The sequence below is a fragment of the Exophiala oligosperma genome (genome assembly GCF_000835515.1).
Source record: "Exophiala oligosperma strain CBS 72588 unplaced genomic scaffold supercont1.6, whole genome shotgun sequence".
NCBI lineage: Eukaryota > Fungi > Ascomycota > Eurotiomycetes > Chaetothyriales > Herpotrichiellaceae > Exophiala > Exophiala oligosperma.
Genome location: NW_015622823.1, coordinates 887529 through 909193, shown reverse-complemented (window position 1 = coordinate 909193; position 21665 = coordinate 887529). Strand labels below are relative to the sequence as shown.

Sequence of the window (21665 nt, the reverse complement as noted above, 5' to 3'; positions counted from 1 at the left end):
GATATCGATTATCGGATCCACCGTCGTCGTGGATATCATTTTACTCTGTACTCGTACAGAGTAACAACAATCTCTTCGACCACGCTGGCATAGGCGGACATACCTACCAAGTCACATCATGATGGGTCGCCGTTGACGGATTACCTCATGCACTTCAACAAACTACATGTGTGGCGTCGCTGTTTGAATCGACGGGCATTGACCAAATAACCTTGTCCACACACCGACGGAGTACCTCCGGAAACAAGACATCAGGTCGCCGCCGTCTTGTTTCGACGGATCTTCAAAAAGGTCGTCTATCCAACAAGACTTGAAGTCGACGAGAGTTCCGTTTCGACGTGATCACTCAAGAAAAAAAGGTCGTCGATAGTACAAAGTGACACCGTACCATTTGCATACGAGCACCATGTTCACTCGCTCGCCATTGTACTCTTGACGGTACCGACCGGAATGTCCAGCAAGGCTCGGACCACCCGTGTATGCCAGAGGTGGTCAAATTGTATATCCTTTACACTTTTTTCTCATTGCCGCATGAGGCAACACGTCAACAAAACAAAGGCGACAGGTACACGCACCCCGCCTCTGCATCACGCACAAGGCTATACTCATCACTAGAGTTTCCCCCCTGCAAAAGTCATTCGCAACAGGGACAAGGGACCTTTTGCAAAAGGCACACAACTGAGAGACTGATAATTTGGTCGTTACTACTGTCCTTATTGGTCTCTCGGTGCTCTCCATCCTCCCCTGTCTTTGACAATGTCTCTTGACTTGTTTGTCTTTTGTCGGTCACCATTCAACTCACATTTGATACCGAAGAATTACAATTGGGAGGGGGGAAGGGAGGTGGCCCCAATACCTATCGTCAATACAAAACCACAAAATCACAACGAGAAATGCTCTACCGTCCTAGGGCTCCAAATATATCAAAAGACCAACTCCCTCATTTGGTTCGTCGCAACATCAACCTCTCTAGACATGTTACATGTTACTTCGTCGCGCTTGACTTGGACCAGATGGCTACTGGGCGACATCGAACCGGAACCTGAATGAGAACAAGAAAAGGAACTTGAGATCAAAATGTTGAATGGCAATTCTATGGCTCATCAAGAATAAAGAGAGAAAGAGTAGTTGTCGAGACCAAGGGGTACTACGCACAACCACATCCCAAAGGCTAACCTCAACAACCCTCCTTCACAAGCAAGGCCGCAAAGATTTCCACCCACTGCTCATCGGTCAAGAAGAGACATACCACCATCATCCCATCAACTCGGTCATGTATCAATTCGTCCAATCAATTTCCTCATGTCCGCAATTTGCATCATGCGAAGTTGCCAGGCCATAATGCCAGTGCGGCCTTCTGCACAAGCCACCATGCAACCAGAGCAACGAATTCGGAGGAGAGAGAAGACCGTCACCAGAATAACTCCAAAAATTCTGAAAAGGCTGAAAAAACTTGATCGCTGACGTCGGAACTTGGGGACACATCATCAAATCGTTCCTGTCCGAAAAAGCAATTAAAAGAAGAAGTCCGCTACCCTCCAAAAACTTTTTATGTACGGCCCAACAACATCATCATCATTATGATTGATCGCTGGTACCGTTCTAAACCCTGTCCTCGGAATCTGATTCTTTCAGATTCCTGCCGTCGACGTTTTTGGCCGATCTGTGACTGAAAATCAAGAACTGCATCTATTAACAATGTAGAAATAATATCATGCCAGGACGCCGCTGGGAGAGAAAGAGATTGCCGTCGAATCCTGACAATGCTGGAAGATAAGGTAAAAAACGATTGTCTGGGCGCTAAAAGAACATCAGACAAAATCACAAATTTGTGCACGCTTGAATTCGAGCTGCATGCCCGCTCCATGCGAATTCGAGTGCCCGCAAAGAACCGTCTCCTGGAGTGGTGGAGAGCTCGTCGAGAACTGTTTACATATGGGGCGACATTGCTCCACAGAACGGTATGCAAGCAAGATGGTGGAAAGCTCTGAAGCTAACGAAAGCCACTATCAGCCTCGAATTGCCGTTGGTGTCGGCGTTTCACTCATCAAGGTATGTTGAGAAGAAGAGTGAAATGGATATCCGAAAGAAACTGGCGATTGAGATCGAGAGCCATAAAATGGTGCTTGCGAAGGCGACCGAACAAAATAAGAGCCGGTCGCTTTGACTGACAGAGCAGGTGATGAACTTCGAGGTGGTGCAGGAGTAGAGGAACCAGACGAATCCGCGGATCGAGAACTTCCATCAGCACTCAAATCCGACACAGACAAATAGTCGGCAGCTCCATCAACCACATTCATGGTAGCAGCTTTGAGGGCTTCACCCTGTTTATTTGTTCCGGCTGTTCCAAACTACAACACGAATTAGCCTCAATGTGTTTTGACGCTGGCGCCATCCCCTGGGTTGACATTCGGAGTACCTACAAAACAGAATTTCTTCTCCACGAGTTCCTTCATCGCAAGATCCTGATAGGATTCAGAGGTAAGGGAAGGTTTCTCTGACACCAGAGCAGCCGGCTTGGATGTCATAGGAGCAACCGCCGGAGCATTGGGAGAAGCTCCGTCGACTGAACCACTGACGCCAGTGTCATGCTTGGGTGGAGCGATGGCAACGCTCTTCGTAGGAGTGCTCGCAGGAACTTCGTGGGAAGAAGACCGCTTTGTATCTACCCTCGAAGTCGTCAAGCCGGAAAAGTCACCCAAGGCAGCAAAGGCGGAGTTTTTGGCAGCGCTCAGCGACGAGTTGAAGTCGTACCTGTTCCCAAATGCCTGTCCATTACTTGCCTTGCGGCGAGATGGGGCATCGGAAATCAGGTCGCCTTTCGATCGCGGACTCCTCAGCTTGAGCTTGGGTTCACCCATGAGTGCACCTGCTGATTGGTAACCAAAGTTATCGAAACCAGTCGTGAAGTCATCAAATGAAGACGGTAAGCCTTTTGGTCGTCCAGACGAGGTAGGTGGAGATTGTCGTGTCCGTGGCAGTGCAGTTATAGGTCTGGCTCCTAGCCCGGGCAAGCTGTGCTGGACCTTGGACTTCTTTGCAAAGTCGACCTGATAGTTGAGCGACAAGTTGTTGTCCCAGAATTCTTGACCATTAACAGTGTAACGAACACAGAAGAACAGTGTCCGATTCTCAAGGTTGGCCTGATCTATCAACCTTATGCTGAAGTTGAAGCGGTCGAGGCCGTCATTGTTGGGCTTCCGACGAACGTCCTGGTTGAAATCAGCCACAACCTCAGAAGTGGTTTTCCAATAGTCGAAGGTGAATCGAGCGACAACCTGCTTGTGGAAAGCTAGATTCTGAACAGCGACGGTGCCAATCAGATTCTTGTTATCAGATGATAAGAATATCCGCTCGACGAAGACGACTTGCGATTTCCTCGCGGGGCTGTTCTCATCGAAGTTTCGCAACCGAAGATCCCACTCATATGCATTGGCACGAGGTCGGGCACTAGCCTCATCCGAGCCAAAAGGAAATTCTGTCTCGCTCTCATAGGTCTCGACTGGCGAAGACCCGGCACTGACAGCGAGTGGTCGATCGACTTGAAGGAAATGTCGAACGTGTTCGAGGTGGGAGTCAAAGTGGACAGCCTTGGAGTATGTTGGCGTCCCTGGCATGCTTGAAGGCCGCCGTCTTGATGATGGTCGTAAAGCTGGACGAACCAGTTCGCCAGACTTTTTTCGCACCATCGGTGGACGATCGTTTGAGGGACCGTCACTGTCACTTTCATCGGAGTCTGGTTGAGAGATGGTTGGTGGAGTGGATGGTTTGACAGGCTCGAAGACAATGTTTGAATCTGTCGATGATCGAGAATGAGAAATCTTCCTCGCCTCTTGTGATAAAGGTGGGCGTTGAACAGCTGAGTTCTGTGACAAACTTTGTCCGTCAGACTGAGAAGCAGCAGGCTCTGGCTTGTCATTCTTCTGACGCCGTGTAGGTGAGCCCGTTTTTCTTTGTTCTATTGACCTGATAGCCGCTTGCAATGCTTCCAGGTTGTCCAGTTCCAAATCCCTCGAACGTCCTCGTGATTCGAGCTCTTCATCATCACTCGAGTTATGAGAGGAATCGGGAGGTGAGATAGTCATCCCGGCTGGTATCAGTGAATTACTTGCGGGAGGAGGCGATTGGCGGATGCTTCCATAGGGATCTATGATTCCATTCTCTTGATATGCTTCGCCATTGTACAGAACATCGTTGTTTGCTTCGTTCAGTGAGGGACTCCTTCGATGCTTTGTGAGATATGATGATGACCCGTTGGATCGAGGAAGGTTTGGTCGTCCGGAGGCAGCCGGCAGCTCCGGAGAGAGAAATTGTCCTTTAATGTATGAATGAGACCTGCTCGGGGTAGGACTGGACTGTTTTGAGGAAGCCGGGGACTGGTGGGAAGGAGGTGTGTAAGGCATTCGGTCGACTGCGAGGTGTATCAACCCCTAACCGGGAGCTGCAAAATTGAGCAGGCTACGAGGCTCATCAAGAGCAGCCCGAGGAGGCTGAATACCGATTGCGGGGGACGGACGTCTGTTATAGACAGTGAGTTGTCAGTAGGCGGTCAAAGCATGATGAACAATAAAGATAGTTTCGTGGTAGGAGCGTTGTAGGCGGAGAAACGGCGGATGGAAGACATAAAGGTGTAGCAACGATCGTCAAATGTTGCCAAAGCGCAGCCACGCCTCGACTTGATTGTACCAATGTGCCAGCTCGTTTGAAGCTCGTGCGAAATTGGATAGAAGCCAGGGCTTCGGATATGAACAGGAAGGTACTTACAGGGTGGGAGGAAGCAGCAATGAAGCTGCCAAGTGCAGAGGGTCAAAAAGTCTACTGCCGGATGCAGCCTGTCGTGGTGTTTGTGGCTGTTGCGTGTACGTGTGCAGGGTGCAGAAGTCGAGTCGAAGTCACGCCACGGGATCAAAGATCAACCGTACAGCGATCAGTCCAACTTCGGCGGTGCTGGCACCCAAGGACCGGCAACCGTGAGTGTATTCGTAGATGGGTGAGACAACAGGTTACGCTCCCTGGTGTCAATTATTATGCTCTTTTTGTTTCCGAGATTTCCTTTGTTGCTGAGAAATGATCCCACGCAGATCCGGGAATGCTCGCTAATCGGGGACCGACCACTGAGGACTGCCAATTCCCTCTTGATTGTTCCAAATCCCACTCTTCCTTTGGGATGTCGTGACAACTAGGCCGGCAGATGCCTAGAGAATAGGAAAGGGTGCGGGAGGTAGAGGAGGTGAGGTGAAAGGAGGTGATTGATAGAGGAGGGAGACAATTTTGGTGGATTGTAGGCCAAGGAAAAGCTGGCGAGCCTACAGAAGGTGTTGAGTCTCGAGCGGCCCAAAGTAGGCAGGTAGGTGGGATCTGCGGTGGACGCTGAACACTGGGACTGAGGGATCGGGCGGGCGATGAGGGAGAGAGTGGGCTACTGTCTTGGAGGGCGCGGCTCGAGCGCAGAGGCGAAGAAAAGATACGACCAGGGTACGATGCAGCTAAGAAGTGGGCAGTCTGGGTGGCGCAAGGATCAAGCGTCAAGAACAAACTCTGAGTCGGGCGACACCATCCATGCGGCTAAGGAGATAGTTGAGGAGGCTAATGACGGGACGACCAGGGAGTTGCAGCTACTTTTCATGAGTTGATGAGTAGCGGTTGATGCGAGTTCAACGGGTGTGGCGACGAGTCTGTGAACACTGACTGATGCTAAACAATAATGCGGCGTGGTCACCAACACCCCAACTGATGCGATACCGTTGAGTAGGAGTCACAATGGGCGTGGGAGTCAACAGATCAATGTGACGAAGGTGAAGAAGGGCGCCGGGAGACTCAGCTCATGCCGTTACCTTGTACAAGTATTATTCTACTGTATGTGCGTCCTCCGTACAGTACTCCGCCGACAGGGATGAATCTCACTTCACACACGCCTCCGCCAAACCCCGCCGTGTTCTTCTGTTGCAAACGAACAAAATATCTCAGAACGAACTTGACATGGGGGTGGCGGGCAGTGTCGGAGAAATTTGACTTGAGTGAAAACAGAGGGACATGGAGTGCAGAGGGCAGAGTGGGGGAAAATTGCCCATACTAGAATCGCAACCAGGAGGTGTTATTCTTGAAACGGACATGCTTCCTGTATATCTCTACTTGTATAATGAGTATAAAACTTTGCAAAAAAAATATATGTTGATTTCGTAGGTCCTCATTTTCAACATCATCATCGATCTTATGGAGTACCTTGATTATAAGTAGAACCGGCGCATCCGTTAGCCAAGAGGGGGCGGATGGAATAAGGACCTGTAAAGATCTACCTCAGGTAAGTAGAGGGCTGTCACTACGTAAGTACCGCTTTGGTCTCCAATACCTCTTCCGTCACAATCATGTGGTGATTACCTCATGTCTTAAGCCCCTAAAGGTACCTAAAGTCACCTAAAGAGTCTCCCTAGCCCCCTAGAAGTCAAGTCCCTATCGTGGCCTGAGCGCCAAATTCCCGCTTTTGGACGATGGTTGCCGGGCGCTTGGTGACCGTTTCCCGCCAGAATGCCCCTCCTCGCCGCAAGCGGAAAATAATAATTGCACCTGTCTGTCAGAAGCCAAAAAAACAAAAAATTGCATGCCTCACACGAAGCATGTGGCTGAGGAGTCCAATCGATGGCTTCCACCTCCTGTCATCTCTTCCCCCCCCACAACCACCTCAGTTACGAGCACGGAGTCCGCGACCTGATACCACCAGTACTGGAACTTCCGGTCTCTCGAATTCTGTGAGATGCGCCTTAAATGACAATATTTGCGGCGTATTCAGGAGGAACACAGTCGGCCTCACATTGCCGCATACCGTACCTTAGTCTCGAGGCACACATGAGATAATTATAAATTGACGCTGGTCACATCTTTTTCCGCATTTTGGGAACAGCTGAACACGAGGGCTCACCGCACGGAGGTCGTCTCCTGAATTCTCGATTCGCAAGCACGGACGTCTCTAGTAAACTGTCCCCCCACAGTCCCTCCCATTGATTCACCTTGCGACACAAGCTTAACATTATTTGCAGTGTACCGAGTATTGTCAGCGCTATCAGGCCCAATCGTTCCTCTGCCCGCGTCTGGCTAGGTCTCATCTTGGTCTAATCTCCCAACAAGACACGAATCCGCGCCTATGGACGCCTGTCGTTGCTTGCCCGGAAAGCGCAACCGGCCTCTGATGTGCCAATCACTACCAATAATGTGCCCTTGGGACGCAAAAGGCCTTCCACTGTACGGAGTACCGTAGTTGTTGCACCATTTTTCCTCGCCTGCAGTACAGTACGCGTTAGCGATCCAGAGGTGAGCCAAGGCATCCAAGTTCCGGTTCGCCATCAAGACCGCTACCACGGAAAATCCATTCTTGGACGCAGACGCTGTGCCTGAAAATCCTTCGCGCGGGAGAACGCTGATCTCTTGAAATACCAAACATCTAATTACTCCGTGACAAGGTTTGGAAGACTGCAAAGTACTCGTACGAGTAGTCGTACAAAATTTTCAGAGTTGTGGCGCACCAGGCGTACAGTTCTCGCGACATTATTCACAGGCTGTTGGGCTATTGAATTAGGCTCGTGTTTCGCGCGTGCACAGGCGATAGGTGCCCGGAAAATGGAGGCGCCAATGCCTAAACCGCTGTTCATGTCATCATTATTTTCAACACCAAGTGTCGTTTACCAGCCCACTTTTGGATCTTTAATGGCAGCCATGATGGACCTTTTGGATAGCATCCTCCACTGCAACGGAAGCGCGACGGCAGTTGAGTGGGCTTTATCCCTAAGCAGGCATGCCTCCTTGAACATGCATTTAATTATTATTATTGCTGGCTTGCGATGTTCCGTAAGGAAATGTCCTCGAGGCTTGTCACAAGACTAGAGCGGACATGCAGCTTGACTTGTCCAAGTATGAGGCGCCTCCGAAGTTCCAACTTTTCGGTTACATGCTCAAGTCACCAGCTGAACAACGGGCAGAAGTTGGCAGCTGGCAATTGACAGGCTTCTGTACATATGCACAATTCATTGACAGAATTGTATCTGCAACGCCTCGCAAGCGAGTCGCGCACCCCGCGAGAAGTGACTGTTGGCGAGTCAATCTGTCGTCTCATGCGACGGTGGGTACGAGTGGCAGACTGAACTCCCCCAGACGCCTCCTGCGCGTCCTGCGCGTTCCCAGCGTCGTTTACCTCGTAGGCCTCCTGGATTTGACGGCCCCATGGCTTCTGACGCGACAAGCGACCTGGCGGTGAAGGACGACATGTACCCAATGAACTTGTGCCATTGCAACTCCACCATCCCGCGCTGTCGTGGGCTTCTGCTTTGATAATCCATTTTTTCTTCTCATGCCAACCTTGATTCCTGCAGATATTGCATCTCATGCGCACCGGCCAACTCGTCCCAAATTTTTTGCGACATTGGCGCGACACAAGCTGATAGCAGTCTCTCGGTCTCGGGTCATGGATTCATTGCCCTTCAGATACCAGAGTTCCAAGTGATTTCCTTGGTGGCTCCCAGGACGTGCTGTCCCACCACTCTGCGCCTCTCGCCATCGTCGATACTGTCAAGACTTTTCATACGCACAGGAGTACGAGATAGGACATGGTTGACACATCTTTTGGTCAGTCTCCATATCGGAGGTTGGCGACAAGGTGTAGCACATGCTGCGTTCTCTACCCATGACAGGAGAAAGCTGAAAGGCGGTATGATAGCGCAGCCAATCATATCCACTCGTGGCGCTGACTTACTTTATCTCTCGGGAAAATGCAAGTTTGGTCCACCATGAGTCCACGATGGGGCGTTTAGGTCCAAAAAACGAACGCACCGGTCAATATTGCGCATCAGATCCAACCATAGAGAATTTGGTATGGAATTGCCACATTGGTTAACGATCCTGCCTGACAGAAATCATTATTATGCTCATGGCACTTTGATGGAAAACCCATCAAAAAGTCTATGGCACTCTGGCGCTACCACTTGTTTGCGTGGTCTGATTTCTCCCTGAATGGCAGTCAAACCCGATTAATCCCGGCTTGCTGATATATTGTATGAGAACACAATATTACTGACCACAAATCCACTGATATCTAATGCCAACTGTTGCTTCAGTATCGTTATCTCTTAGTGCTCTGTGGCGACTTATCTGATAATGCCACACCACTCCGAAGATGGCGCCACTTGAGAAATAAGTCGCTCTGCACAAGTCGATATGCGTCAAATATTGCTTCGTGATCCTTCTTCTCATCCTACTGCCTCCGGCTGTCGGCACACCACCCCCCCTGCCAACAGATGTTGTTATAGTCTCAACTTCAAAATTGCCCAGAGTGAGCGAACAACATCCGGTTTCCCAATGAGGGCCGGCTCTAACCTGCATGAGCCTCTGTCATGTGCATTTGCAATCTACGGATATACAGACATTCGTCGCAAGCGATATAAGCCATTGGAGGGCGCCGCATGACATGTAGCTGGCCCGTTGAGTACGTGGTCGTGCTGTACAGGTTTCTTCTCTCAGCAGGGGTTGTGCATCCGATGATCGACAACGCTGCCTTGTGCAACTACTTATCTGTGCACAGTGTGATCGGGGTTTCTTACGAGGGGGTGTGGGATGCCCCCTCGACCTAGATGGGACAATGGAGACGTTTCCTTATCTCAGATACCGTGAGAAGGAGAGGGTTTGGTTAGGCATCGAGAAGTGCTTCTCACTTCTTCATGCCCGCCGTAGAGAGAAGGACATATCCGTCTTCTCGTATCCGTACAAACAAAACCCAGAATGCTGCAGTCCACTGCAACTTGAACAATAGCATGGGCTCCGCAACGAGAAGAGGAGGGCGCATGCAAGTTATCAGGATGGCTTTTTCCTACTGCATTACTAAACGAGGCACATTTTGTAGGACCACAGGAATGTTACGCGCCGGGAATCGCAGCGATGGAAAACGACCTGCTGAGTCCTTCTTGTCGCCGGAAATTTCTCTGCGACATACCACTACTACGACTGTCTCATGAAAATCATCATGACGGTCCTGTGTCATCACAACAAAAGCCCGCCCCCTCCCCGTGGAGTTTTATCATCATCATCAATGATCTTCAGGGTCTGTCGTTCGAAAGGTCCAAGTGTGCCTGGCCAAGAGAGAAGGGGTGAAGAAAAAGGGTTTCCCTAGACAAGTTCCCTGCGACGGGAGACCGGCGGCGGGTGTCGTGCAGGGAGAGGTAGGCGTGTGTGTGTGCGAGTTGTGTGTGCTACGAGGGGGGGAGGAGAACCCTGCACTGCCAGAGGGAGATGAAGCTTTTTTTTTGGGCAAGCAAAAAACCCTGCAGTTCGCCCCGGCAAAACGTGGATTCATCCCCCTTCCCACACCTCCATCATTTAGCTGCCGTTCTGGTTTCCCTTCACAAGTTTTGTTCTCCATAATCGTGGAAGATACCTGGCCACACACTTCGGGTCATGATCCTACGAATTCGGGTAGCCGAGAGTGACGATCCGGTACCCGGGGAGTAGTTTAACACTCTTCGAGTTACTGAAAGATTATCGATGGATGAATGATAATAATGTAATCGAAAAAGAAAGACCTTATCAGGTAATGAATGGGTGTACAAGTGTGAGGTCAAGGCCAGAAAAACAAGAAGCATGTGCGCCTTACTAAAATCACATGATTTTATACACTCCGTAGACAATGTAGGTAGGTCTTGTTGAAGAGGGTTTCCCCGAATGGATGTCACGCTTGCTGTTAACATCTCATTGTCTCATTGTACCGCGCCGTGTAACAAATTGATCTTCTAGCTGACCTTGTCTCTCCATATCGCTTAGGGTATGGTTACAGTAACAGCCAACAACAATGTGTTGAGGTGGCAAATTGGGTTGTCTTATACTACTTGTACAGTAAGTAACCTACAGCGGCGCCAACCGATGCGATGAGAAGTATCCAGTTACGGACTACGGGCCCCTACCTCTGTACGTACGGGAAGTATCCCCAATATCAAAAAGGAAATTCAAGATGGCGAAATCCCCAACAAGTCCCGGGTAACCGTTCACAAACACACATGCACGCGACGTCTCCATCATCGTATCTCTCTCTCTCTCTCTCCAGACGCACCCCGACTCCTCTCCAGTTCTGCGTTGTCGTGGATGTGTGTGTGTGTGTGCACGTATGCACTCCATACGAGAGCGCGCGAGGTGTGTGTCGCATTGACCCAGAACCAGAGAAATCTCCACAGGGTCCAGAACTCCCCCCTTTCCTCTTAGGATGATGCGCGCGGGATGTTGTGACCATATTCGACCAGAGAGACAAGGCGGTGTAAGTAATGCATGCACTCCGCAAAGGTCCTCGTTAGTATCATACAAGAGACTCCATAATTCATACACTTTTCTCAAGGGCCGTCGATGTGTTGTTGACAGCCAGGAGCATGGGTTCAAACATGAAAAAAAAAGGCCCGGGGGCGCTTTTTTGATATCTCCACCGGTTTGGTGTTTTGCAGTCCGCTTACAGAACCAGTGGTTCCCTGACCCATGCCGTTTATCACAGAAGCATGCTTGACACTTATGCAAGCCACTTATTACTTGGTGTCGCCATCGCTCAAATTTGCTGGGGGCTCTACTGCTTTGTTGACCCAGCCACAGTAAAAAAAACTTATGGAAACCATGGCGCTACATTACAGGCTAGAGTCTAGGGCCCCCTTCAACGATCGCCCGCACCGTCGCACGTTTTTCACTGTTTGTCAATGGGGGGTTTTTTTTAGAGTAAAGTCGTATTTTTGCACATGCTTCACGTCGGAATTGACAAGACAGCAGTGGACAGCAGTCCACACACGACTAACTTGTTCGTTACACGAAGGGAGCCCTCGCCTGAGATTTTGTTGGGATTTTATTATGATTGTCATTACCACCCCCGTCGCTTCCAGTACTTGCTGTACAACATTCGTACTCGTAACGGCGGGGTGCAGGCCCCTCTGACCCACAAAGCCTTTTTCTTGTTGATCGCTTCGAGTCTTTTTTTTTTCCTTACTAGAGAAGAACCCAATGCTTTGACAGTTTTTGTGCTGTCCATGCAAGCCAAGTTTGGCATGTGAAAATCCCTTCTCTTGTGTATCGTCGCCACAACCAGACCTCGACACTCACAAAGTGTGTTCTTATCATCCCACGTCGACGACATTACTAACGATGTGAGGATGCCTTCGCCTCCACGGAAATACGGCATCGTTCAATTCTCCAGACTTTCGAGCTGATACTCGTGGTGCGCTGTTACTCGTATCACTCGCTCCACGACAACCTCTCAACCCCCCCGCCCCCCAGTTCAACGGATTTGCGGTTCGCTGTTAATTTGGCCAGTGTGTTTCCGTTGAGTGATGGAAGGACCTTACGTCGAGTGATAGCATACCCTGTTGACATGACTTTGTATCTACAGGATCTACAGAGTCCTATCGCTGCTGGGCATGTTATTGCCGAGCCTCTCGAAAACGACCGTACATAATCTAGATTGCACCATCACTCTCCTCTCCCAGTACCACGGGGTGTTTTGTCTTGCTTAGAATCTGGGCCCTTTTGCAAGTTCAAGCCCAAAACCCCGCCTGTTGCCACCCCCCAGGTTTCAAGCAGACAGGACTCCGTATGTAAGGGTCTTCTTGGTTGTCTGAAGTCATCGACGGGACCTGGAGAGAGATCGGCAAACCCTGCGTCGAGCTCGTACCCAAAGGCGTCTGTCTGTCTCTCTGTCTGTCTCACATGTGGGCAGAAAGCTGCCATGTTGATCAACGAGTTTCGCCGAAAGCAGCGCAAATCATTTTCGCGTCTTCATCTTGTGATCGTCACTTGACGAAGAACTTGAGTTCGATCAGAAGAGCACACGGAAACACACCACTGTAGGTTTGCCATCGACGGTGCCATGGGACATGTTTTGGACATTTCTACTACTCAACTTCCTCACAGGCGGCTCGGGGCAAATTGCTCTACATGTTTTTGTTCGTTTTGAATACATGCAGGTTGTTCGTCGCCATCGAAAAATACCTTGATGATCTCTCTTTTCCCGCGTCTGCACACTCAACAGTTTTCTGGTGACAACAAAAATGTTGTAGAATGACGCCACTTCAACATTCTTATCCCAACGTCAATTTGTTGTTGTTGAACTCAGATGTCGAGGAAAATGACTTGTTTTCCTTTTGCTTACTTGTCCCTTGGACCTACCTGACACCCTGATCCTTGATGCCTACTGTACTCCTCATGTATCTCTTCGGATTCTTGCCCTGACGAGTAACGAGTACTTGCCGACCTGGTTGTCCCACCACCTCGTCACCCGTTCAACTTTGAAAGTTGAGAAATGATGGTTTGCAAATGAGCACATCCATATCCACTTGTATACACACACAAATCATACATTGAACAGGAGGTCCAGAGTTACAGAGTGTCAGCGAGCTAGCTATTCATTCATTCATTACTGGACGATTGATTTATCCGGAAAATGTTTCCAACATTATCAATATCACGCAATTCGACCCTAGCGAGATACGAGAGAAAGAGAGAGAGAGAGAACATACAAGTAGGGAGAGCCTCGTTTTGTACTACATTGCTAAACTATATTGGACCATCACCACCATCACCGTTATCACAGTTGCCCCTCCCTTCCTCTCTCTCTCTCTCTCACACACACACACCCGCCCCTGCACCACCTCCTCCTCTCCTGCACCTTTGTACAACTTCATTCACAAGAGAATCCCCTGTTGAATCTTGGCTTTTTCAACGAATCCTCGTTTCTCGTTTCCTTGGGGCCGTGAAATAAGCCCGTTACCCAAACTACCTTCCCGCTTCCCGCATCAACACGGGAAATGACATGCATTTCCGGCCCATCCATATTTCCTCCGTGAGTTCCAATTGACACTTTTTTGTTTTTCTGACTTGTTCACACCGTCACTTCCACCGGGGTTCCCTTGTCCAAGACTGCTCTATGCCAATTCTCCAAGGGAGTTCAGAATATGGAGGTCATACTTTTCCCCTTCCTTCTCCTTCTTCCCCCTCCTCCTCCTCCTCCTCCTCCTCGCCATCCTCGTCAGACTCGGTCTTGGTGAACCAGTTCTTTTGGGTCTGATGCCCAGTGGCGCAGATGATAGACATTGCTGTGTCAAAACCAAACCCTCCCCCATCCCTCCCTCCTTGTCACATTTTTCTCCCGTCTCAAGCAATATTGAAGGCTGAAGTTCGGTCGGAGGTAACGAGGGAGAAAACGGCAACCACCACCACCACCATCGTCACCGTAGCAATCTTTCCATCCCCCTCCCACACAGCAGGTTCTCTTTTTTATTTATCACCCGTGCACACAAAGGTTTATGTCGAGGGAACAGCCAAAAAAAGGTCATCACGCCTAATAAATTCCCAGTGTCAATCTGAATACAAAGCGTGGCAATCACCTTATATCGGTCTTGTCCGATTGTTGTTGTTGTTGTTGATGATGATGATGCTGACCCGGACAGATCAAAAAGTCGGTTGTCTCCTGAACTTAAATCTACGTATCGCAAGGTATCGTCATCAGCCACGTCAACGGAGGACGCCAACTGTCTCTCTGTGGCCTTGTTTGTCTCGAGTAGAAGTAGTACCTAGGTTGTAAACAGCAACATCTTCCTTGGTGTTGAAAAAGAAGAAGTCTTATTGAATATTGATAGATTCTTATTTCATAAAATTTTCAAAAGGGTATCAGATATCAAAACCGAAAACCAAAATCATTTTTCTAAAAATAAAGCCCCTTCTTTGCTCTGCTGTATCTTCCCAACATTCTTACCAATTGCTTCCTTTTGTCAATCGAGTTTTCTGGACTCTTGTCAAAAGAAAGAGAGTACTGATAACTCAATTGCGTGGTCCTAGAACCTCAACCTTCCTCACCCAAACCTTGAACTTCTCTTGGACTTTCTGGTCTCCCATCTCGTCTTCATCATCTTCATCTTCATCTTCATCTCGGCGTGCGCGACGTGTGAAGCTCTCCTCTCTACTCCACAACCCCCAGGCTCCCATACTCTCCAGCTCGTCCTCGACGGCCTCGTCTTCCATTCTTCTGTACCCCTCGTTTGCCACGCCTGGGAAGAAAGTCGCGTACCAGGCCATGTAGTAATCTTTGGCATGTCGATTCGCTAGTACGGGAGTAGTGTACGTCCTCAGGTCTTCTCGAGGCATCGCAGTCGTGACAACGTCAAAGCGCCGCGATGGGGTAGACGTAGATACACCATCCCCTTGTTGTTGTGGTGGTGTGGTTGATGAGTTGTCCCCGAACAAACTGTCGAGGTCGTCCTCGTCTTTTTTTGCGACGACACTTTCATTTCCTGCCGAGGTGGTGGCGCCTGTATCAACAGTATCACCATCGGTCTCATCGACAACAGGCGATACAATCTTTTCCCATTCCACGGTATAATGAATGTTCTGAGATCCAAATCTTCTAGCCTTGGCCCGTCGAAATAGCTTCTTGTCAACCTCAACTTGTTCCTTCTCGATCCATAACCGAGCTTCCACATCGGCGTCCTCGCCAATTGTAAAATGCTGTTCAATCAAACCATGGCGGTAGCTTGTGTTCAGAGACCAGTTACCCCCTTCGTATCCTCCCTGAGGTACGTACTGAGTACTGACATCCTGAATAACTTGTTTCAATCGGATCTCGGCTGATAAAGGATCGAATGTCTTTTTGAACACGTAGTCGTCTCCGTCTCTGAAGCTAGGTATTCCGGCGAAACTGCCCAAAACCGTGTACTGGAAAACCCATTGATCTTCTTCAATATCGTCATCGTCGGATGAGTCCGAGGTCTCAGATACAAAATCGATCGCTTCTTGGACCTCTGTGGTGGCCTTGATAACAGTAAGATCGATCCCCAGATCCTGAAGAGCTCTCTTCGCTTGCATTCTTTTGAGCAACTCACCATCGAAAGCTTGACCTTTTACTCCTGCCGCTGCCACTGCTGTTGCCATAGGCTGAGTGCCTTGCTGTCGACTATTTGCCTGCCGGGCATTCTCTAACCTGCTGATCTCAAGTATATCTTGGGAATATTCTTGACTCTGACGAGTATATGGTAATCCTGCTGTAGTGTTGAAGCTGGAGCTTGCAGTATCTCGACCTGCGCCATAGACGAATTGAGCACCTTCATCCTCTTCGCTCTCATCGCTATCACTTTGGTGATAATCGACAAACTCTGTCTGCTCGGGCAAATCGGTTATCTCTGGCACTTCAGTGTCTTCAAAGAGTTTCAGTTGCTCCTTTAGTCTCTCACGAATCTGGTCGGCCTTGGGTACTTTTGTCTGTTGTGTCGCTGCAGAATCGATGAAGTGGGCCTTTTTCTTTCTGTGTTTCCTATCCCCGTGTTTCCTCTTTACCGTCTTATTAAGGCGAAGTGCACCAAATTGTTGGACTTGTTCGTCGGCCTTTCCCATTTCTTCTTTCAAACGGTCAAGTCTTCCAGGGAATAATCTTGTTTGCCAGCCCGTAATCTCTCCAGGAGCCGGGGCTTTAAATTTTCCCGCTCGTCGCTTCATCTTGTCCCGAATATCTTGGACTCGCCTTCGTGTAAGCCTGTTACCCTCACAATTGTCGACGACGAGACTGATAAACTTGCGAAGTTGATTGATATCGTTTCGATCTTTCTCATTGAAAGGTCCACAACAACGCAAATATCCCATCCAGTATATTGCTCTTTCGATAGCATCCAGGTCTCTTTTCCTCTCCTTAGCAGTCTCATGGTTCACGACGATATTTTGTTCTTCTTCGCCATACGCATCAAAATTTGCCGGCAAGGTAATATCCGGACCCTTTTTTACAGAGATCGACACTTTAGGCTCGGATTCTCCTCTGTCTATTCTGCTCGGGGTTTGGATATTCAACTCAGTACCACGTTTGATAGCCAGTAGATCAAATCCTGACATCGGCCGGGAAGAGTATATCTTGTTTAAGTCACGAGAAGAATTCTCCTCACAGAGTACTTGCTTATCAGAAGTAGGAAGCAGGCGTATGTCGGCGATATCATCCACTTCTACCTCTTTCTTAGAGACGCCTAGAGCATTATCAGTGTCATCCTTGGGAGATGGATACCTCGACATACTCTCGTGAGAAGGAGAATGCGATTCAACTTCGAGAAAAGGGGGACTAGGGGTCGATTCACAAAGATTTCGACGCCGTAGTGCTTTTTCGCGTAGCACCCTACTTCGTTGGGCACCTTCTGCTTGATCCCGCAGCATCCACTGTCGAGCTGCTTTTAGATTCTCATCCTCAGGTTCGTCGTCAAGTCTCGAGGGGATTTGATCAAAAGCTCGAATTGCTTCGAATAGGACGATATTTTCAGGCTGCACAAGCGTTAAGTTTCTGATCAACTTTTCGTCTTCCTCAAGTTCCGATGACTTGTCAGGCAATGTTTGGTCAATACCCTTCTCGTTGAGCTGTTCGTTGTTATCGAAGTCTTCGTCCTGATACAACGAGAAGTTCTCCTGGCACAAATCATTGGGTGGAAAGCCATCTTCAACACAAGTGGTACCTGAGGCCTTGAATCGGATAAAATGTAGAATGTCAGTATGCATGACAATATGAATGTAGATAGAAAAGAGGATGAGAACTTACAGCTTCAATAACAGAGCCGGTACTAGCGCACTTAACAGACAAACCGTGTGACTGGTGTTGCGTCAACCTGTGAATGTTCTTTGTCTCCTCTAGTATTCTGAAAGACCACCCAGCCCCTTCCTTGAATGTATCATCCTGTTCATAAGCCGAGGATGTTTGATACCCAGCCGGTCGGAAATGATCATCAGAAGAGTTCGACCGATACAGCGCAATTTCGATAGCCTTTTCGGTGACAATCAGACGACAGGTTCGTTGAGACCGTCCGATCCAGGGTGACAATCCTCGGCTGTTCGGCGGTGAGGTGCTCTGCTTGACTGTAGTGTTCTCAGAAGAGTTATTTTGCAGTGCTTGTGTAGGTGTACTAAGTCGATTCGGCGACAAATCTTCATTGCTGTCATCTTGGTCGACTGACTGGGTTGCGCACCACTGATCAACGGGTCCAGACTCGTATAGATCGCCTTCGCCATCTACCGCCTGCCAATAACGAATGTAAGAGGCTTGGTTTCGAACTGCTTCCCTACTCTCCACTGGAGGGAGACGGTGACATGGATGTGCGGACTCAATTGAAGGTGTCGGCGGCACTGAAGACGTCGATGCCTGAAGTTCTTGTACAGATGTGAGATCTGTTTGCGAAGATGAGCTCGAGGAACTGACGACTTCAACATCATTGTTCACAATGATAGCGTCCTCATCGCTTTTTGAGATGTTCGCGCCCATCGCCGCTCTGTACCAGTTGAGAAAACTCGGCATCGTTGCACAAAGATCACATGAAACAATGCTTTGGATATTGGCAAGGTATCTGAAGCAGGCCGGGCTGCTGGTGACAGCAGATCAGTTGCAGGAGTAAACAAATTGCTGCGAACGAACAGACTAGAGCGCGAAGTCGGATGTCCTCTGTGGAGTGGACAGATCCGTAAGACAGATGAATGTCGGTAATGAACGTGAAGTGCAAGTCGACACAGTACCCAAGATGAAATGAAGTGCTATGGTCAGCACGAGTGATGGGAAATGATCGGCAGCGGTTGACTTTAAATTCCGAAGAGCCACGTCTGGATCATGATATGATTTTCATAGCTTGGTGCTTAGCAATACACGTTGCATGGCAAGAGGAAAGCAGACCGGGTATGGTATGTCTGAAGGAAAAGAAGGAGAGGAGAAGGGAAAGGAGTAAGTGAGTGGTGGCTTTGATATTACCAGGTAAGGCTGACTGGCCAAGTGAGAGTGAGCAGAATGTTGGTTACGGATCGTGCTGCCAACATATTTGGGCCCCTCTGCGAGACCAGAGATGACCATGTTCTCGATATCATCTATGAAAGTGCTGGCCGCCTTCAAGGACTTGTTTGGGTGCGGGCAAAAATTGATACCACTTGAACCCGGGTCGAGATTTTCCGACTTGAAGGTGGTTGGCATTGGGAAGACCGCCATAGTCATCGAAATTGCTGGTTCAAGTGACAATCGACGGTTTGTTAGACATCAAAGGGGCTCAGCGATACACGAGACAATGATTGAGTTGAGTCCAATACAAAATAGTGGAAGTGGAAGGTGATGAAACTGAGGAGGTTGAGAAATGAATGCTGCTTGCCAAGCATGCGTTTTGATATTTAGCGCAAGGCTGCGCATTCGAGGAGTTGAAGAGTTCACGAAGCACACAACACCAGTTGAAGAAGTCGACCGTAGTACTTATACCATGGCGAAGCGAATAGTCAACTCAGCTTCCTGCTTCACAAGCCTTGAATATACCTGGCTACGGTTTCAGGTCGTTGGAGTGGATCTACCTTGGACTCATGCATATCATCTCTTCAGGATCTGCTTTTGGGACATTATTCGGAGGCGCTGTACGTCGATGGCAGACGATTCATCGAATCGAGTAGAGACCCGTGTAGAAACTATGAGAGTATTGTCTGCGAACCAATTCTTCCTTGCCCTACGTGGAAGGAAATGTAGTCTAGTTTGCCTGGAGACGAGTGCGAACTAACCTTGATAGTCTGACAATCGGAATTTTCTGCTTCCACACAGAATTCTTCACATTGAGTCAGTCGTCTGACAAGTCCTTTTCGATGCCCGGCTAGATTTCCCTTCTTGAACTAATTTGCACGCGCAGCCAACGACGCGTCTCGACCACAGTGACGAGGCAACCGAACACTGCGATAGAGGCATGAACGACACTTACGACAACTAGATACTCCAGAGCCCTGTGTGGGCCTCTACCTGCCTATGCTATAACCACTCACATAAATATGGCGACCAGTGCAATTCAACCACAGCCGTTGAGTGCCCCTCTGAACGAGGATGCCGTTGCATCTCTTCAAGCCCTAGCCAAAGACAAGACCCTGACCACAAAACTCGCCAAATATCTCAAAGATGCCTCGGAGCATCTCGCCCAGACGGTCGACCAATTGAACGAGATAGGCTACGACCGACGCATTAAACATGACAAACACCGGAAGAGACGGGACGCAAACGATGAAGGTCACGATGATGCGGAGCGGGACTTTGAAGAATTCCAAGCCAAGGTAGAGACGCTCACGAATAAAATGGACATGAGCATCCGCGCGATAGTCGACCATCAAATCTGGTTGGAAGATCTACCCAACGCGATCAAAGAGGCCGCAGGAAAGGCCGATGGACCATCATCTACACAGACCCAACAATCATACAATCCCACACCGCTCTCTCCTACACGACGCACCATTCCCGACGACGACGACGACGAGGACGACGAAAATGACGATGAGGATGACGAAGGAGGTCGTCCATCACGAACGACAACCCGAAACTCGACAAGATCCCAACCCGCTGCCCCTCGTCCAGCCGACACACCGCACGTTTTGTTGTCCGAGGCCCTCCAGAAACAACACCGAGAGTGGTCCAGCAAGACCCCTACCGAGAAATACGCACACCACAACTTTTACGCGGGCTTCAGACGCATGCTCTACGACGCCCTGCACCCGGGTGAAGAGCAGCCGCCCATGCCCGACCCGGGTCTCTGGTTCGCCGCCGAAGAAGGCCGCGACATTCTGTTGTCGCAACGGCCTCGGCGCGGCGGTGGCGGCGGTGGCGATGGTGACGAGTCCTCCGACGAGAGCGACGTCGAAATCGCCCGCGAAACCACCCGAATCAAGTGTCCGATCACGCTCCTCCCATTCCAGGACCCCGTCACGTCACAAAAATGCAAACACTCGTACGAAAGGGAAGCCATCTTGGGCATGCTCCGGACCTCGCGCGACCACGCGCCCCTGAGTTCCGACCAGCTGCACGAGCTGAGCCAGATCACCCACCGCTCGGAACGGTCGCGGCGCGAGCGGGAAATGCAAACTCGCACCGTCAAGTGTCCCGAGTGCAATGTCCCCCTCACCAGAGACGACCTTGAACCGAACCTGGTCCTGAAACGACGCGTCCAGAGACTCCTAGCGCTCGCGGCCAAGAAGAACCGAGAGGAGACGGCGACGAGTGATGTTGACGATGATGAAGACGAAAACGGACTCGACGTACAAGGCACCCACCGTAGACCAGTCGGTCTTGGATCTAGCCCCGTGATCCCTTCGACCACAGAGGGCAGGAAACAATTCAAGGCGGAGAGACTTTCTGGTGTCCGTGGTGGCCGGCGTCTCGGTGGCGCTGATGACGATGATGACGATGACGATGATGAAAACAGCAGTAGACTTGGGACACCGTCGAGAAATCAATTGCCTCCGGATTCCACCATGACGACGACAATTCTTGAGCTGGGGGACGATGATTGAGCGAGTTGGCTGGTTGGAACCGAACCTTTCATGAAGCAAGTTCTCAAAGAGGCGTGTGTACCGAGGAAAGAGATAGTCTCGACTTGGTAGACGTGGTTTGATTTGGGTGTCGACAATGTCCAAAAGAGAGCACGTATACAGTACCTAGTATATACAGTAGGTATGATTTCTACCAGAGAGTCATTCTTTGATCCCTAGGTAGGTAGTCATGTGTTGAGAGACAAGAAAGTATGATGAGCCATGAAAGGTATACCATACACCATACACCCTATCCCGTACACTGTACAAGGTACCTAAGGTACCTATGATCAGCGATGAAACAGACATAGAAACACTGTTTCACGATTCCTTCAAATTTTGTT

General features: G+C 49.5%; 3 protein-coding genes across 5 annotated transcripts; 1 reads left to right on the top strand and 2 right to left on the bottom strand.

Annotated features, from left to right (window-relative positions):
- Nucleotides 1–1072: 1072 nt before the first annotated feature.
- Nucleotides 1073–5487, bottom strand: PV06_06773. 3 transcript variants are annotated; one of them, XM_016407931.1, is made up of 3 exons: nucleotides 4765–5487; nucleotides 2424–4518; nucleotides 1073–2351 (listed from the first exon to the last, which is right to left on the bottom strand). In XM_016407931.1, exons 2-3 carry the CDS (start codon nucleotides 4401–4403, stop codon nucleotides 2010–2012), a joined length of 2322 nt encoding a protein of 773 aa, XP_016261411.1. In that variant the 5' UTR covers nucleotides 4404–4518; nucleotides 4765–5487; the 3' UTR covers nucleotides 1073–2009. The 3 variants fall into 3 exon arrangements, with proteins under 3 accessions (XP_016261411.1, XP_016261410.1, XP_016261412.1); XM_016407930.1 differs by having other exon boundaries at nucleotides 2424–5487; XM_016407932.1 differs by having other exon boundaries at nucleotides 1073–4518.
- Nucleotides 5488–7790: 2303 nt separating this feature from the next.
- PV06_06772 (uncharacterized protein) lies at nucleotides 7791–8832 on the bottom strand. Its single transcript, XM_016407929.1, has one exon. It carries the CDS (start codon nucleotides 8372–8374, stop codon nucleotides 7949–7951), a length of 426 nt encoding a protein of 141 aa, XP_016261409.1. The 5' UTR covers nucleotides 8375–8832; the 3' UTR covers nucleotides 7791–7948.
- A 10897-nt stretch (nucleotides 8833–19729) lies between these two features.
- PV06_06771 (uncharacterized protein) lies at nucleotides 19730–21549 on the top strand. The gene has a single exon (XM_016407928.1). The coding sequence runs from the start codon at nucleotides 19798–19800 to the stop codon at nucleotides 21301–21303; it is 1506 nt and encodes a 501-aa protein (XP_016261408.1). The 5' UTR covers nucleotides 19730–19797; the 3' UTR covers nucleotides 21304–21549.
- Nucleotides 21550–21665: the final 116 nt, after the last annotated feature.

Excerpts from the sequence above, each read along its gene's own strand:
- PV06_06773 (XM_016407930.1), bottom strand. The coding sequence starts at position 4,403 with ATGCCTTACACACCTCCTTCCCACCAGTCCCCGGCTTCCTCAAAACAG. Across the intron at positions 2,352-2,423 it reads TGGAGAAGAAATTCTGTTTT|TTTGGAACAGCCGGAACAAA; the intron begins GTAGGTACTCCG and ends TTCGTGTTGTAG.
- PV06_06772 (XM_016407929.1), bottom strand. The coding sequence starts at position 8,374 with ATGAGATGCAATATCTGCAGGAATCAAGGTTGGCATGAGAAGAAAAAA.
- PV06_06771 (XM_016407928.1), top strand. The coding sequence starts at position 19,798 with ATGGCGACCAGTGCAATTCAACCACAGCCGTTGAGTGCCCCTCTGAAC.